The following is a 14584-nucleotide window of genomic DNA, read 5'->3' on the forward strand; positions in this document are numbered from 1 at the left end:
TGGAATGCAGACTTCCGGGATATACTTGCAGATTCAAGACTGTGCTGCTTTTCTTCAATGGCTCTTCCAGAGAAAATACAAAAGCCATAACGTGGCTTTCCCCACCCTGCCTCCTGCCACCTCCTGGCTGCCATAGCAGTCTAGTGATGGACATCATTAACAAAACAGTGAGGGGGAGATGCTGACTGCTCCTGGGGACAAAGGAGAACGTGCCAGGGTTACTCTATCACCCACTCGTTTGCCGTCTTACTACCACACACACACCCACAACAGCATCTCCAGCCTCCACTGCATGGTCCCTGTTTCCTGTAGAAATTACCATGGCTGAAGAAGAAATCTTCACCCTCTGAAATCAACAGCAAGATAGATGACAGCTTGATGGAAGGAAAAAGTACCCTGAGTGCCTTATCGATCTACCTGCCAGCCTGTGAATGGCGGGTAATAAAAATTTATTGAAAATTGGGGGGAAAAAAAGTCACTTATCCTAATTCCTCTAAAAGGGAGTACTGAGGCTGCATATGAATAAATCCTTCCCTCTCCAGGACGAAAGCACGATCCTCCCACCAGCCAACCCTCCAAATAGCACGGATTTAAAAATCTTGCAGTTTTATTTGCATATAAAGGCCGCTAGATATAGAATATCACAATAAATTTAAAGAAACAACTGCTTTCCTAAATTTCATTAACAAGATAACATAAAATAGAATAAAGCTCAACAGCATTTACAATGGGAAAACAGAAATGACTATTAGCGACAATATTTTGTGCTAGCGAAGATTGCATCGACACACAGTGCAAAATGGGGGGGCGGGTAGGAAGTAAGAAGACAATTCAGGGTATTTAAATATAAAGGACAACTAAGCCTTATTTCAGTTAGCTTCCGTTGCATCCATTTAAGTCTATACACGCCTGCGACTGTACCTAGATTTAACTCAAGCTCTTTAAGACCTTGAGTTCTGAGAAAATGTGTCAGTTCCTTCGGACTTCTGATGCCCTGCTATCAAGCATCCCTTTACAGTTGTACTGTCCTTGGCAATATTAAACTCCTAACTTAGTCATAATACACAAAAAATATTTATATATATATATATATAAACCCATATTGAAAAAGGAGTCTGCACTCTCATTTTATTTTTTACTGCATGAAATACTTGCTCTTGACAGATTCCATTTCCATATTCTTAAAGCTAAAATAATTTAAAAGAAACAAACAAACAATGAGACCTTGTGTAACCACAATATGGATCTCACTAGCTAAGCCATCCTTTAAAGGAGGGGCGTTTTCTTCCCTTGACACAGCTTTCTTTATAGTAAGAGTGAAGGGAAGTCTTTTCCGCGCCTACTTTTGTTGAAAAGATTGCTCTACATCCGGGCCACGTCTGCAAAATAAGAAGCATTCCCAAGAAAAATAAAAACAACAAAAACATCAAAAAATAAAATACTTAAAACAATACTCTTCAACAGTTGTGCAAATCTGGGTGGTTTTTTAAAACACTGCCTACCTGTTTCTTTCTTTTTTTTTCTTCTTTCTTTTTTTTCAGCTTAAAGCATATTAAAATAAGACTTCTGTCACCTTTTCAAAAGAAAGCTTGGCTGTCCTTTGGCGAACACTAACAATTTACAATGGCGTGGCCTTGGAGAAAAGAGAAGTCATTTTACAAATTCACAATGCTCCTTTGATTCCAAATGGACGCCCCATTTAAAAAAAAAAAAAAGAAGCACAACTTCTAGCATCATCTGTGTTCCAGCAATTTACAAAAAAAAAACAAACAAACAATAAAACCTCACAGGATCTGGAAATAAACAAGTAAGAGAATGTAAGTTTATAATTAGAAAAATGGCAGTTTTTAGACCTTCCCTCACATTCCACTTGGATGTTCAGAGCTTCAGGAGCCCTGTGGGTTTGGAAGGTCAAATATAATTGGAGGGTTGGTTGGCTGAAAGCTGACGGTACAGGCTGAGGCATTGATGTACGTGGTGTAACCGTCGGTCATGATGCCGTACCCTGTGAAGAGAAGAGTGTCACACTTACTGTAATGCACTGCGATGACAGTGACTCAACGCAGGGCCATCACACAAGGAAAACAACAAAATCTTTGCCAGTGGGCAGTGAGATGAAATTCAGTGCAGCCTCCCCTAGGTGGGACGGCTTTCAGAAGCTGCCTCCTGATTTGATTTTAATTTCTTTAAAGGGAGCATCTGCTACCTCAAAGAAAAGTGATTCTTTTTTCTTTATTTAACCACTAGATTTGTCGGGGAGAGGCTGTGATTTCTTTACTAGTGAGAATAAAAAAACCCTTTTCTTCCCCTCTTTTTAAAGTATAGTTTTCATTTCAAAGCCCTGAATGAACGACTCAGTTCTAGAAAAGTGGGTGAGTAGCAATAAGAAACTCCTCAGAGGAAAATGCATCCAATCATCCAAACCCCAAATGGGCTTCAGGACTGGTGAGAAAGGAACAAGTTTTGCATTGGGAGCTGGGAGAGGTGGATGCTTAGCTTCCTTATCTATAAACTTAGCTCTAAACTGCCTCAGTGAAAGTTAACAATAAGCGATCTTCTCCTCCTTGAATTGCTCAGTTCCGTTTCCTTCAAAAGAATCGGGAAATCAAATGTCCAAGTGATCTGGAGAGACATCACCATGGGACACTGCTTCCTACGCCTACCTGGCACTGGATCAAGTGAAAACACTTCCCATATGCATTCTAAATCTCTTGCGACCCACTGGAAGAAAGCGAAGAAAGTTTCTCTGGGTCTTTGGTACGTATGTTCCTTTTATGCATTTTAACGTGTTGAAATTTTTAGCACGTTTGCAAATTTGCACATTTCCCTGGATATCTTGTATTTTGTCTTACAGCCTCTGCAGTTCAGTTTGTAATTCTATGTGTGTTATCAGGCTCTTATGGCATAGAAAAATAGGTCTGTGAAAAAAAAATTATCAGGACTTACAGAAATAACTGATAAGATTTTTTTTTCCCCTTCCATTTGCTAAAATTTCTCCAAGTCAGCCTGCAGAGAACTTAATGAGGGTCAATGGAAAAATCTCTTAAGAGAAGAAAAGAGGCATTTAAAATGTGCACTGTTTAGTTCTGGGGTCATAAAGTCTTGTTATCTCTCTCCATCAAGAGGTTGGTATTTGCCCTCTCTCTGCCCTCTTCAGCTGTCTTAAGCGAATACAAGCGAGACAAGTTTATTTGAATATGATCTCCTCCCTTTTAAGCAAGTTTATTATTTTGGGACTGCAGTGGAATTCCCCAATTGTCTGGCTAGTTTAAAGCTAATTAATGATTTAAAAAAAAAAAGATGAAATGCAACCTCACAGGCATGATGCAGGAATTCAGACCTGATAACTGCTCCCCAGAAATGCAGTTTAGGTATGATCTTCCATCCCGCTCCCCTCCAGCCTGTATCATGCCCTAGAGAAGTACCCTCCTTTTCAAGGAGTATGGCTCAAAGTCAGGGCAGGATGAGATCCACTCTCGGGGAGCTGCCCCTGCTCCCCTTTTCCAGCCACTCGGCTCGTGCCTGCACTTGGAGAAAGCTGAGTTTTCTCTGGCCTCAGTTGGATGATCCTCAATATGCTGTTTATTACCTGCCTAACCAGAAAGCCCCTGGATTTGTGGACTTTGAAAAGCAAACTGTTTTTTTACTGCGCCAGGCCTAAACACCTCACCTGCAGATGCACAAATAATTCTGGGGAACAGTCAGCAGCTGGAGGGAATACGGAGGTTGCCCATGTCCGTGCACCCACTGCACACCAAGATCTATAACCAGAGAGGCCTGCACTGCCAGAAAACCTAAGGCCTGCTGACAGAGGCCTCGTGTCTGTCCAAAGGCCCAGTTACCCTCGGTTTGAAAAAGTCAGAACAGAACAAACCTAGAGCCCTGAAGCTTCCTGTGAGGCTTTCGGGTTCTGTGAACTTGATTCCAGCTTACTTTCGAAAGGCAGAACATGGCCACTGGACCAATTCCCATTTAGGGGAGATTTAATGATGCTGTTTAGCCTCGGCTTGAGCTGACAGTGCTGACGACTTCCGAGAAGTCCGAAAACGGTTTTCCGAGGTGAGTAAGGAAATGTCTACCTGCAGCTCTTTCATTGCACGTCCAGGGTTATTTTCTGGAAAGAGTCTTCCCTTCCTGGGTCTTCGTGTGCCTTCCATATGAAGCACAATATTTATAGGAAGAGGCCACAGAAGTTATTTAGTTTAAAATCCAGGCCATTTCTTCCGACACTCTTAAAGAGAAAATCTGTCCTTTGTTTCTTCAGGGCTGCTCTGCAGCCATGGTTATCAAACATTCTTCACCAGAGCCCTGAGATTCCTGAATTTCTCTGGGATTAGTGCTGGGTTTTCCAAAAGGTGGGCCAGGCCTGGTTTCCTACTGTTCACTCTCTTTAAAAAGAGAGTAGGTCCATATAAAATATTTACAGCTTTGGATGTGGGTGTCTGTCCTAACATGTCACCTCATGGAAGGGTCCCACTACTAAGAAGACTTTGGAAACCACTGCTCCAGTTGTCCTCAGTGTAACCAGGTCCCCACTGTGAAACGAGGTCACGGATAATGACTCAGCATGTTGTGAACTCCTTCCTCCTGGTCTTACCTTCATGGATTCCACCGAATACATGGAGTTTGGGCCGGACCCGCCTCTGGACTGTGTTTAAAAGCTCCACGCAGCCCACTCTCTGAAGCTCCTTTGGAACCCAGTCTCGAAAACCTAAGGGCGAAATGTAATCAATACGCTTAATTTTCTGTCTTCAGGTAAGGTTTCATTTAGACTTTCAGGAAGCCGTAACTCACAGAAGGTTTATTACATTATCTGTAATCTTAGCCTCTCCATTAAAGCTCACAATGGCTTTTAAGGAACTTTTTACTCGTCACTTTGTCTTCTTGAGGTTCTTGAATTTTTTTTTTTTTTTGGTTTCCATTTTTTTCCCTTCCTGTTAATTAACATTTTTTTTTTTCCCTGTAAGGGATTTGATTTATTCAGCCATGGGTTTCAAATCTTCTTCATGGGCCCAATGACATTTATTCCCGGCAGTCCTATAATCTCTCTTTTCCCCTCAAGTCAGTTACTTTCTTTCTCTCTCTCTCTCTCTTTTTTTTTTTCTTTAACTGTATCTCTTACAGCAGACTACTTCCAAGCTTGTTCAAAGAAGGGCTGGGAGGGGCTGCCTATAAACCGGCCACAAGATACCTTGTTCTCTTTAGACACATCAGCTCTCAGCCCTTGGTGGTTCCTGATGATCAAAGCTTGGGAATGCCAAGTTTGTCCTCCGGTCTCCTCTCAGCAACAGGGCAACCCCAGTGCCCTCATGGTGGCCTGCAGTGAGCTGGGACTAATTGACTGCCTTTATGTAAAAGCCACTTAGTTCTACGCCTAATGCAGAAAATCCATAAGAACTGACATCAATTATGGCAAAAGTCAGCCCCCTGAATGATTATGGCCCAGAATGGAATCCAGTCACCTCGGCAAGATGGGGTGTAAAGAGGGCTGGGGGACAGAAGGCTAAAGCATGGTCGGGGGGGTCCACCCCGCAGCTCCGTTAGGTGGTTTCTACCACTCGGGAATGACCTGGCAGAAAGGGACAGACCAGCTTATTGCACTTTGGCAAAACTGTAGAAATGAAGATCTAGCATCTCTATAAAGACATGTTGGCTGGCATGTGGGGAGTGGTTAGAGACTACGGGATAAACATTGGATTAAAGGTGGGGGCCCAATAAAAATCCAACCAGGGGTTTCAAAACTTTGCTAATTAAAGGGAGAAAATCTTTAGTCCCACCGTGACTGCCATATTCCCTCATGCATGTGTTTTTCTTTAAGAGGGAAAATATCTCATCTCATATGTAATCACCCGAGAAAGTGTCCCGCTCGCACCTTAATAGTGAAGTCCCACGTGCCACTGCTCCCTCCCCCGCCGGACAGAAATCAAGGCCAGGCTTCGTGCCCACCCCCACCTCCTAGTCCAGAATGTTCCCGAGAACCCCAGCAACAACACTGATTAAGGCTCAACGTGACCTCATGAAAACTTTGCCTGGCCTTTCAGTTGGAACTCCTGCATGTAGCTCTTACTCGGCTAAGTGCACAGCCCCTCTCTGGATTACTCCAGCTTCACTGCAAACAGCGCGATGGGAGCCTCCCTCTCGTAAGACTTCCAGGGGTGTCTGAATTCTCCGGAGGCTAATTCAGATCTACTATTGCTGCCACTTGCTTTTGTACCAAAATTAACGACTTGGTGAAGACTGCGAATCAACCATTGTGTTCAAAGTTATCTTCCAAATAACACTTCAGACACGTATACGTTTCCACGCTGAGGATGTCCAGGTCCCTCCCAGTAAACAGCCTGAGGGGGACCATGCCCACGCCCAACCAGGCTGCCCAGGGAGAGGACCCAGCTGGCTGGGATGGGGTCTCTGGAGGGTCTCCTGTGTAACTCGTGTGGATCAGAATATTTAGCCAGCAATGGAATGATTTAGTTTGTCTCGAATGACTGCAAAATAGGGAGATGAAATTAATTATGACTTGATAAAGCTTACTGATAAGTCTAATCTTGTAAAGTACGGAGTGGGTAGTATGAGGGAGGGGGAAGAAAGGTCAGATGATTCTGATGCTGGAAAAAGGCAGGAAGTGCCGATCTTATGCAGATCTGTACAACTTCCCTGTCTGCGACCGACCTCGCTCCCCTTCTCTGGCTTCTCCCCATCCCTGAAAAGTGCCACGATGGCTCTGGCCCTGGTCCTCCCTTCCGCTGTTTCTGTGTGAAACACACAGCACGTCCCTGGTAAAGGCAGGAAGGCGGCATGGAGTGGTGTAGAGGGGAAAGTATCTGCAAGGATTAAATCCACATTAGGGGATGGGTGTTAGGTTCTTTTGTTTTTATTTTTGTTTTTTTTCAGGCTGACAGAGGAGAGAACTGGATGGGTAGCAACCCCAAACCACAGAAAAAAACTGAGAAAATCATTTATTTCTGTATTGAGCGTTTTTCCCCTCTCTCCCAAACCAAGATGATGAAGAACACTGCTAGTACTGCACATTTAACAATTTGTGAAGAGAAGAGATGTCATGTTATGTGGTTTTCAACACAATTAAAAAAAAAAAAGGAAGACTCTCCTACTAAAAGTGAAGCATCTGAATTGCCTGGGCATGCCTTAGTTTGACAAGGAAGGGGGCTGGCATCATAGACACCTGGTAGACGGAAGGACCCAGGTGGTAGTCCTGTCAGAATAATGTTCTGTGGCTAACCCAAACTGCAAACAAGCTCATGAATAATTAGAAGATAATTGTATAAATCAAATAACCATCTTCTGACCCGTAATCTGGATAACTGAAGGCAGCTTTGAATGCTGAATGCAGGCTCATTGCATCTGTAAGATGAGTATCTTTAAGTAAAGTTCACCATAAGTCCTTAACACCTTAGCTAAAAAAAAGGGGATTCTTTTCTTGTATAATTAGCAAATGTCATACTTGAAAGGTCTCCTGGGTTCCACTATTATATAGAAAAGGAAAATGAGCTTCTTTGAACAAGAGTTTCCATCATGTCATTGCCATTCAAAAGCCCTGTGATTGGGAGGTCTGTGTCTTCCTTCCGCTCCCCACCCCACCCTCCTCACTCCAAGGTGAATACAATTCTTAGAATAAATTATCAAGCTCAAAAGACTGTGGTGCTCCATACTCATTTGATTTTCCCTGACTTGACTAAATCAAAAAATGCAATTTTAAGAACACCTGTAAGCCCAGCAGAACTGCTGAGTTTAATTATCATACTGGGTTTCTTTAAAGACACTGACTTTTCTTTTTGTATTCACCTTTTTTTTTTCTCTTTGGAGGAAATTGATTATGTCCCTGAAGCATGATTCATCCTGACTGGGGAAACAGGCATCACGTGTGACGAAAGGATCACCTTTGCTTCACTCACCTAGAGGAGGTCCGTGTGTCATGAGGATGTCGATGCCCTCGGGGATGAGGTTCCACTTGTCCAGCAGGGACTGGCCTCTGGGGAGGTTAAAGCCCCATCCATTAAACCACGGGGTCCTTTGGGGGAGATAATGCACATGGTATGAGGCCAGCAGAACCACATTTCCGCTCTACAATGTTTCTCTCTCGCACATTCCCCCACGGTTTGCATCACTCTTTTCTGGTTTTGATGGCTGGCCCTGGCAGCAGGATGCTTTTTTGTTGACTGCTTCAAAACCAATCTATTTGAAAGCAAGCGTGGAGTCCACGAATTGTTCAACTAGAAAGGGGCACAGGTGCCTTTACAGTGGAGACTCTGCCAGCCGAACTCTATCAAAACCTTAACAATGCTTTGTCTTCCTCCAAATCTCAGTGCTTCCTAAAGATGCCCCACCCCGATCCAAAGACTTTCCGCCCTTCCTGTAGTGCCTGAGAGCTTAGAGATTCCATCAGTACCCTTTCTTCCTCCTTAGCACTGTGGAACTGCTTCACCAGAAGGATTCTTACTGAAATCCTTGGAGAAAAGGACAAGTGTGTGCTCTGAAGGCAAAACCCTCCGCACATAGAGATGTTCTGAACATTCCCGACTGAGAATACTGAGGAAATACGGGGGCTCTGAAAGGTAAGAGGGGACACAGTGAACAAAAAGCCACTGTGGAATTTTCCTCCTGTCATCAAAGGGAAGATTTCTGGGCACATCCCTGCTCACTCTGGAATCCCCTCTCCTGACAGTGAATGTGAGTACTCCATTCTCTCAGAAACTTCTGCTCCAGGAATGAGTTTCTGAGATCGATGCTCCCTGTAGAAATGAATGGGGTCTTTGTCCATCCAATGAGCATTTCTAATGGAGCTGAAAATGTCTCCACCACTATCATAATGGGAGAATGATCCATTTCTCTCTACAAATACTACAGGCTAAAATCATGCCAGAATGAAACAGTGCCCACTGCTGTCCTCTCCCCAGACATCCAGACGTAACCATTATTTGTTGAAACTGACTCTCTTGTGTTCTGTAGGAAAATTCCCATTTGCTACAAGTTGGTCAAATTTCCGGCTAAGCCCAACTCTTCCCTTCATGCCCCTGCCATGCCTACTGAGAGGTAACCCTGTGCACCAGGGCACCCGGTCTGTCACAGCTAATCAAACAGGGAACATTTACTATCTACAGCCAATCAGGGGCCAGCTAATCAGTCCCTGGAGACTCTGCCCTCAGAAACACTGACCAGCATTCATCAAACACTGACCAGTACATGTGTAGACATGTACAGTCAAGGCCAGAAATGACAGGATGGCGCCTGAAATCCACGTTACAGGCAAGAGCCTTAGTTCCCACTGAGGTGGTTGAGAGAGTAAGTTCCAAAGGTCAGAGACTATGACCTCAGCTAGAAAAAGAGAAACCAAGGAAGCATCTGACTTGATTCCTAACCACTTTCTAAGTCCCTAAGTCATCCTCGGGAAACCTACTTGTAATAACCATAGCAATGTAATAATAATAATCCTTATTAAAGCTATTATTTGAGTGTTTATTCAAGGTACGAGTCAAAGCACATTATTTGTATTAACACATTTCAACCTCACAACAAGCTCATGGGGCGGGTACTATTATTAACCACATTTTACAGATGAGGAAACCGAGGCACAGAGATGTCAAGTAAACACAACCGATAAACTGGACATAAACCCAAGCAGCTGGGTCCCCGAATCCAGACCTAAACCACCATGCAATGCCTCTTTTTAGACCTCTTACGTATTACCTGAATTAACTTACTGCTTGCCCTGAGGGAGCCCTCTTCTGTACTCTTTCAAGTTTGAGAGTCTTACTGCTTGAAGTCAAAGGAGCACTGAACTGGAATAATACATCAATTGCACGGCTCTGAAATCCAGCCACAAGACGCTGGAGCGCAAACCCACGGGTCCTGCCTGCCCAGCTCGTTCCCCCTCTTTTGGAGACAATTTCTTCTGCAGTACCTTTCCCTCCCCGGGCTCTGGTAAGGCGGACTCATCCCTGCTCTAGAGGGAAGCACGTACTGCCTCTCCCGGAACAGCGAGTAGTCTAGGGAGATACACGTGACCCAAGCTGGGCCAGTGAGAGTCACCCTCAGGATTTTGTTGGTGCTACCTAAAAAGAAGTTATGGTTTCCTCTCTGGGACCCTGAGTCTTGAGAGCTACGTAAGCCTGCCAGTGCCTAGGAGCTAGCTTAGCCACCATGCAGACAGCCTGTGCCTGAGAAGCAAACCATCGCAAAGAACAGAGTGCCCTGATGACCTTGTTGGGCGTGGGGAGCCAGCTGTGCCTGAAGCAAATCGTGTTTCCCTTCCAAGCATATAAGCCAGCAAAACCCTTTTCTTCTTGTTAGCTTGAGTTCGATCCCGCTTCTTGCAACTGAAAGAGTCCTAACATATACAATTATTATATTCAGGGTAGACATAACCTATGTATCTACGGTAGGCAATAATTACCCACCCCCAAGATGCCCAAGATGTCCATGTCCTGTTCCCTTGAACTTATAAATATATTTCCTTACATGGCAAAGGGGGATCAAAAGGTTGCCAGTGGAGTTCAGGAGCTAATCGGCTGACCTTAAACGAGGGAGCTTCTCCTGGATTACCGAGGTGGGCCCAGTGGAACCACAAGGGTCCCTAAAAGTGGGCAAGGGAGGCAGAAGAGGAGATTGGAGCCATGCCACATAAGAGAGGCCCCACCTGCTGTTGCTGGCTTTGAAGGAGAAGGAAGAGGAGCACAAACCAAGGAGTGTGGGCAGCTGCGAGAAGCGGGAAGAGGTAAGGAGAGAAAACAAACGCACCGGAAGAGCCTCCGGAAAGGAACGCAGCCCTGCTGACACCTGGATCTCAGCCTAGCGGGACCCCCGTCAGACTTCTGACCAACAGAACGTGAGGTAATAAATATATGGGTTGTTATATGCCACTAAATTGGTGGTGACCCGTTACGGCAGCAACAGAAAATGAACACAACACCTGAGTTCTCTGGGCAGGTAACAAAACAGCGGGACTGTGAATGGCCTGACCCTCGCCAGGTACTCAGAATCTGTCCATCAGCGCAGCCCTCCCACAGCCGCACTGTCTTCTTGCTCAGCTAGACGCAGTGCTTTAGGTTTCTTCCGAGGAAAAGGCCGTGCTCACCCTTCACCCCAGTCCTTCAGGGATGGACCCCACGTTGCGGGCCTGGGGGTGACGCCAGGTAGACTCCTTCCACGCTCAAGGGGTCCGCCTTGTTCTCTCTCACCTCCGAGGACTTCCTGCCTTCAGAATCTTAAGCATTTTCATTCGAGTCTAAAATAGAGCTTTCCCAGTTTGGAATGTCCATCTCTCCCCTTTATGTTACAATAATAACCCCCCTTCCCAAGATTTGTTGTAAGAGTAAAAAGAAAAAAAAAATGCCCAGTTCAGAATCCAATGAAAACTCAGTGAGCGTTCTGGCGTGAGAGAGAGAAAAATAAGCAAAAACATCTGTTTTCCTAGATTTTGAAAACAAGCTTCTGGGCCTATGGTTCCCGCCTGAATGGCGAATAAAGAAGGGTTGGAAGGAGTCCCAAGCACACCCAAGTAGCTGGTACAATGAGGGGCTCTGATTTCACCGCCAGAGTCTGTCCGAGAGCAGCCAGCCTTGGAACCCCCAGGATATCCCGGGGGCTTCCAGAGTCAAACAAACAAGACTTAACTTTTTCACTCTTTCCCGTTTCCAGCCGCAGAATTTTCTCTTGGAAACCCACAGCCCTATCCCCTCTCAGGAAATGCTCACTTTTACAAGTGCTCTGTAAAAGATTAAGACAGGCCCATGGTCTACAGATACCTTAACTTTTATTTGGTCAATGTTAAGCTTGTGACAAAATCCAGACGTTTCCAAGTTAAGGGTAAACTTTGAAAATGTTGGGCTTTTATTCTGACTTCAACCTGTATGTGTGTGAGAATGAGAGAGAGGTTAAGTTATAGGAAAATGAACATTTATCAAGTCCCTGAGATACTCTTCGTCGGAGTTTGGTTTTACACAGACTATTACGTTTAATTCCTCGTAACAATCCTTAAGCTGGGTATTAGCCATTCTGTTTTTAGATAGAAAGCCTGAAGATCCGTGACATCAAGTAGTTTGTTCATGTTTCCAGGATTGGTAAGTAATGGAGACAAGATTTGAACCCAGATCTGCTGACTCCAAAGCCCATGTTCCTTCTTTGCACAAGGCTGAACTAAAATCTTCCAGCCCAATTTTGGTTTTGGCCCTCAACATACATAAAGTAAACAGGACTGAACCATACAGCCTCTTAGGCTGTGCACTGTGCAACTCCAGCAGGTGCCATGGCACTGGGTGATGGAGGAGACCCTTAATGCAAATGTAGGGTGACCTCAACAATGCTGGTATGGCTTTTCTGAGGTGCTTTCTGTTCCTCTAGATCCTCCACATAAGGCTTTTTCCTTAAGACAGTGACCAGGAAATGGGAAAAGCAGCCCACGAGGAGCTCCAGAATTATCCCCATATGGCATAATAAATGGGGCATAGAGAGGTGGGAGACCACCATGCTAATTCGCATTCTGGCATCAATTCACTAACTCACAGGACCCTTAGATAAGAGAAGGACCTCAGTGGGCCGGTTTCCTTACCTGAGCAATGAATGAGTGGGTGGATGCGATTACGGGAGTTCAGGAATGCTTTTAGGCTGCAGACATCTTGTGCAGAAGCCCCCGATCCAAAGCAGGGACATGCCAGGGCACTCTTGCTGGGGGATGGGGAGGAAGGGGCTGGGAACCTGCTCACTCACTCAGCCCCCTCCTCCTTTCTGACCTATGCCTCTGAGCACAGCTGGCAAAAACCTGGCACTTGATGATCTTTCCATGACCTAGAAATCTTTGAATTCTATCATTCTATGTAGGACTATCAATGTTCTGAGTAAATGCTGCGAATTACTTAAACTGCCTGTAAGGGACCGAGTCCAGTGTGGGAGAAAGAACAGCACAGAGCAGAGACCATATGTGTCAGCATCAATGAATAATGCTTTATCCAGTTGAGTTTCAACTTGAAACATGAAACCCCAAGCTGTGAGCCCATCAGGGGTTCACTGGAAAATGTGTGCACAGCCAACCTCCAGAGCCCCACAATGAGTTCTGTTCTGTAGCAATGGGGAAGCGAGGGGGGAAAGACGAGGAGGAGGAGGAGGGAGGAATCCGAGGGAACAATGTCTACGGCCTCGGCCAAGGACTTAATAATTAGCTGTGACTAACAAATGCCACATGGGAACCAACTTGTAAGAAAATGTCCCACAAAGCACCCTATTGCCAGTCGGGCCAATCGGAGCCCATGGCCGCCCCTCCCAGACAGGAATTAGAAAGTCCTGGAAAGAAGGGGAGCACTTCAGCTGCCTGAAGCCAATGGACCGAAGACTCAGATGGAAGGAAGCTGCGGGTGTTTTCAAGGCGCCCTCCCCCTTGCTCTCAGTATTAGAGGCACCTGGCCTCTCCGGGCTGAGTCCAGGGCAGGTGCAAAGGGAGTTCACCTGGGCAGAACTCGTTCCAGACAATGTCAATACAAAACAGGTCTGCTGCATGGAAGCACGACGAGATGAAACCGCTGCAGAGGTCATCCGTGTTTGCCTTACACAATGCTGCGGTGCAGGCGGAAGGGAGCTGCCGGAACATAAATCCCAGGTTTGGACAGGTGAATGGCTGTTCACTCCCCCTCCGACTTCAGTGGGGGCAGGGTGCACCCCAGGAAAGCAGGATTTGACCCTGAGAAGTTTTGACTTATTCAGCTCAGGTGGAGTCCTCAGGTTCAATGCCCTGGTGTCAGTCAGTGCCAACAAATTCCCCTTAGGCCATGGGTCGTGGAAGGCTGCATCACAAAGACTTGGGATTCTTTGAATACAGTCTTCTAGGTGCCTCCTGCAGAGATGAGGGCTTGGAAGCCCTAGGTGGGCTCTGCTGGGATTCTGCATGAAAGCGGTGAAGGGAAAAGGTGCAAGCTCACGGAACACCCAGATTTCATTCAGAGCTGTGCCACTTGAAACTCTGAGGACCTGGGGTTTTGTACAAGTTAGCCATTCTTGTCTTGGAGACAGTGGGTACGAATATGGATTATGGAGTCAAACAGACACATGTTCAAGCCCCAGGCCTGCTCCTTGCTGGCTTCTCTAGGTCCCTGTCTCCTTACCTTTCAAAAAGAAACAGAGTATCTGCCTATGTGGATAAAGTGAGACAAGGAGATACTTTATGTAAAACCTTTGGCAGAGTACAGCCACAGAGTATTAATGTGCAGCTTTTAATTTATGTATGATAAAAACCGGCAGTGTGTATATGTACACAGAAACACACACAATTGCTCATGTTGTTTTTTTTCCTCTCTAGAATTTCCCAAGCCACGGCTCAGCAAATCATAGACCCTGCTGCTCCAGACTTTGGAAAAGTCCCCAGTGCACAGGCAAGCATCACTAGATGGCTAGATAGAGCCTGGTTTCCTCTGGCTGATTACTTATTAAAAGGCACTTCCTCAGCTCCCTTTTGAGTGGAAGTTTCTCAGAAAGGCTCTCCCTCCCTCCCTCGCCCGCTGGCCGGCTCAGTCTTGCACAGACAATCCCATGGAATGTGAGCGCACAGGGCAAAACGGTTAGTCAAGGCTGCTTAGCTGGCAAG

At 45.5% G+C, this 14584-nt stretch overlaps 1 protein-coding gene across 2 annotated transcripts in view; it reads right to left on the bottom strand.

The window, feature by feature from the left end:
• Window positions 1–589: 589 nt before the first annotated feature.
• Window positions 590–14584, bottom strand: part of MPPED2 (metallophosphoesterase domain containing 2) — a 163966-nt gene continuing 149971 nt past the window's right edge. For both annotated transcript variants that reach the window (XM_072969708.1, XM_072969710.1), the window contains 3 exons: window positions 7911–8026; window positions 4598–4711; window positions 590–2005 (listed from right to left, as the gene is read on the bottom strand). In XM_072969708.1, coding sequence (XP_072825809.1) covers window positions 1887–2005; window positions 4598–4711; window positions 7911–8026 — 349 coding nt within the window. In that variant the 3' untranslated portion in view covers window positions 590–1886. The remainder of the gene's footprint in view (window positions 2006–4597; window positions 4712–7910; window positions 8027–14584) is intronic.

This window comes from Vicugna pacos, chromosome 10 (assembly GCF_048564905.1).
Source record: "Vicugna pacos chromosome 10, VicPac4, whole genome shotgun sequence".
Taxonomy (NCBI): domain Eukaryota; kingdom Metazoa; phylum Chordata; class Mammalia; order Artiodactyla; family Camelidae; genus Vicugna; species Vicugna pacos.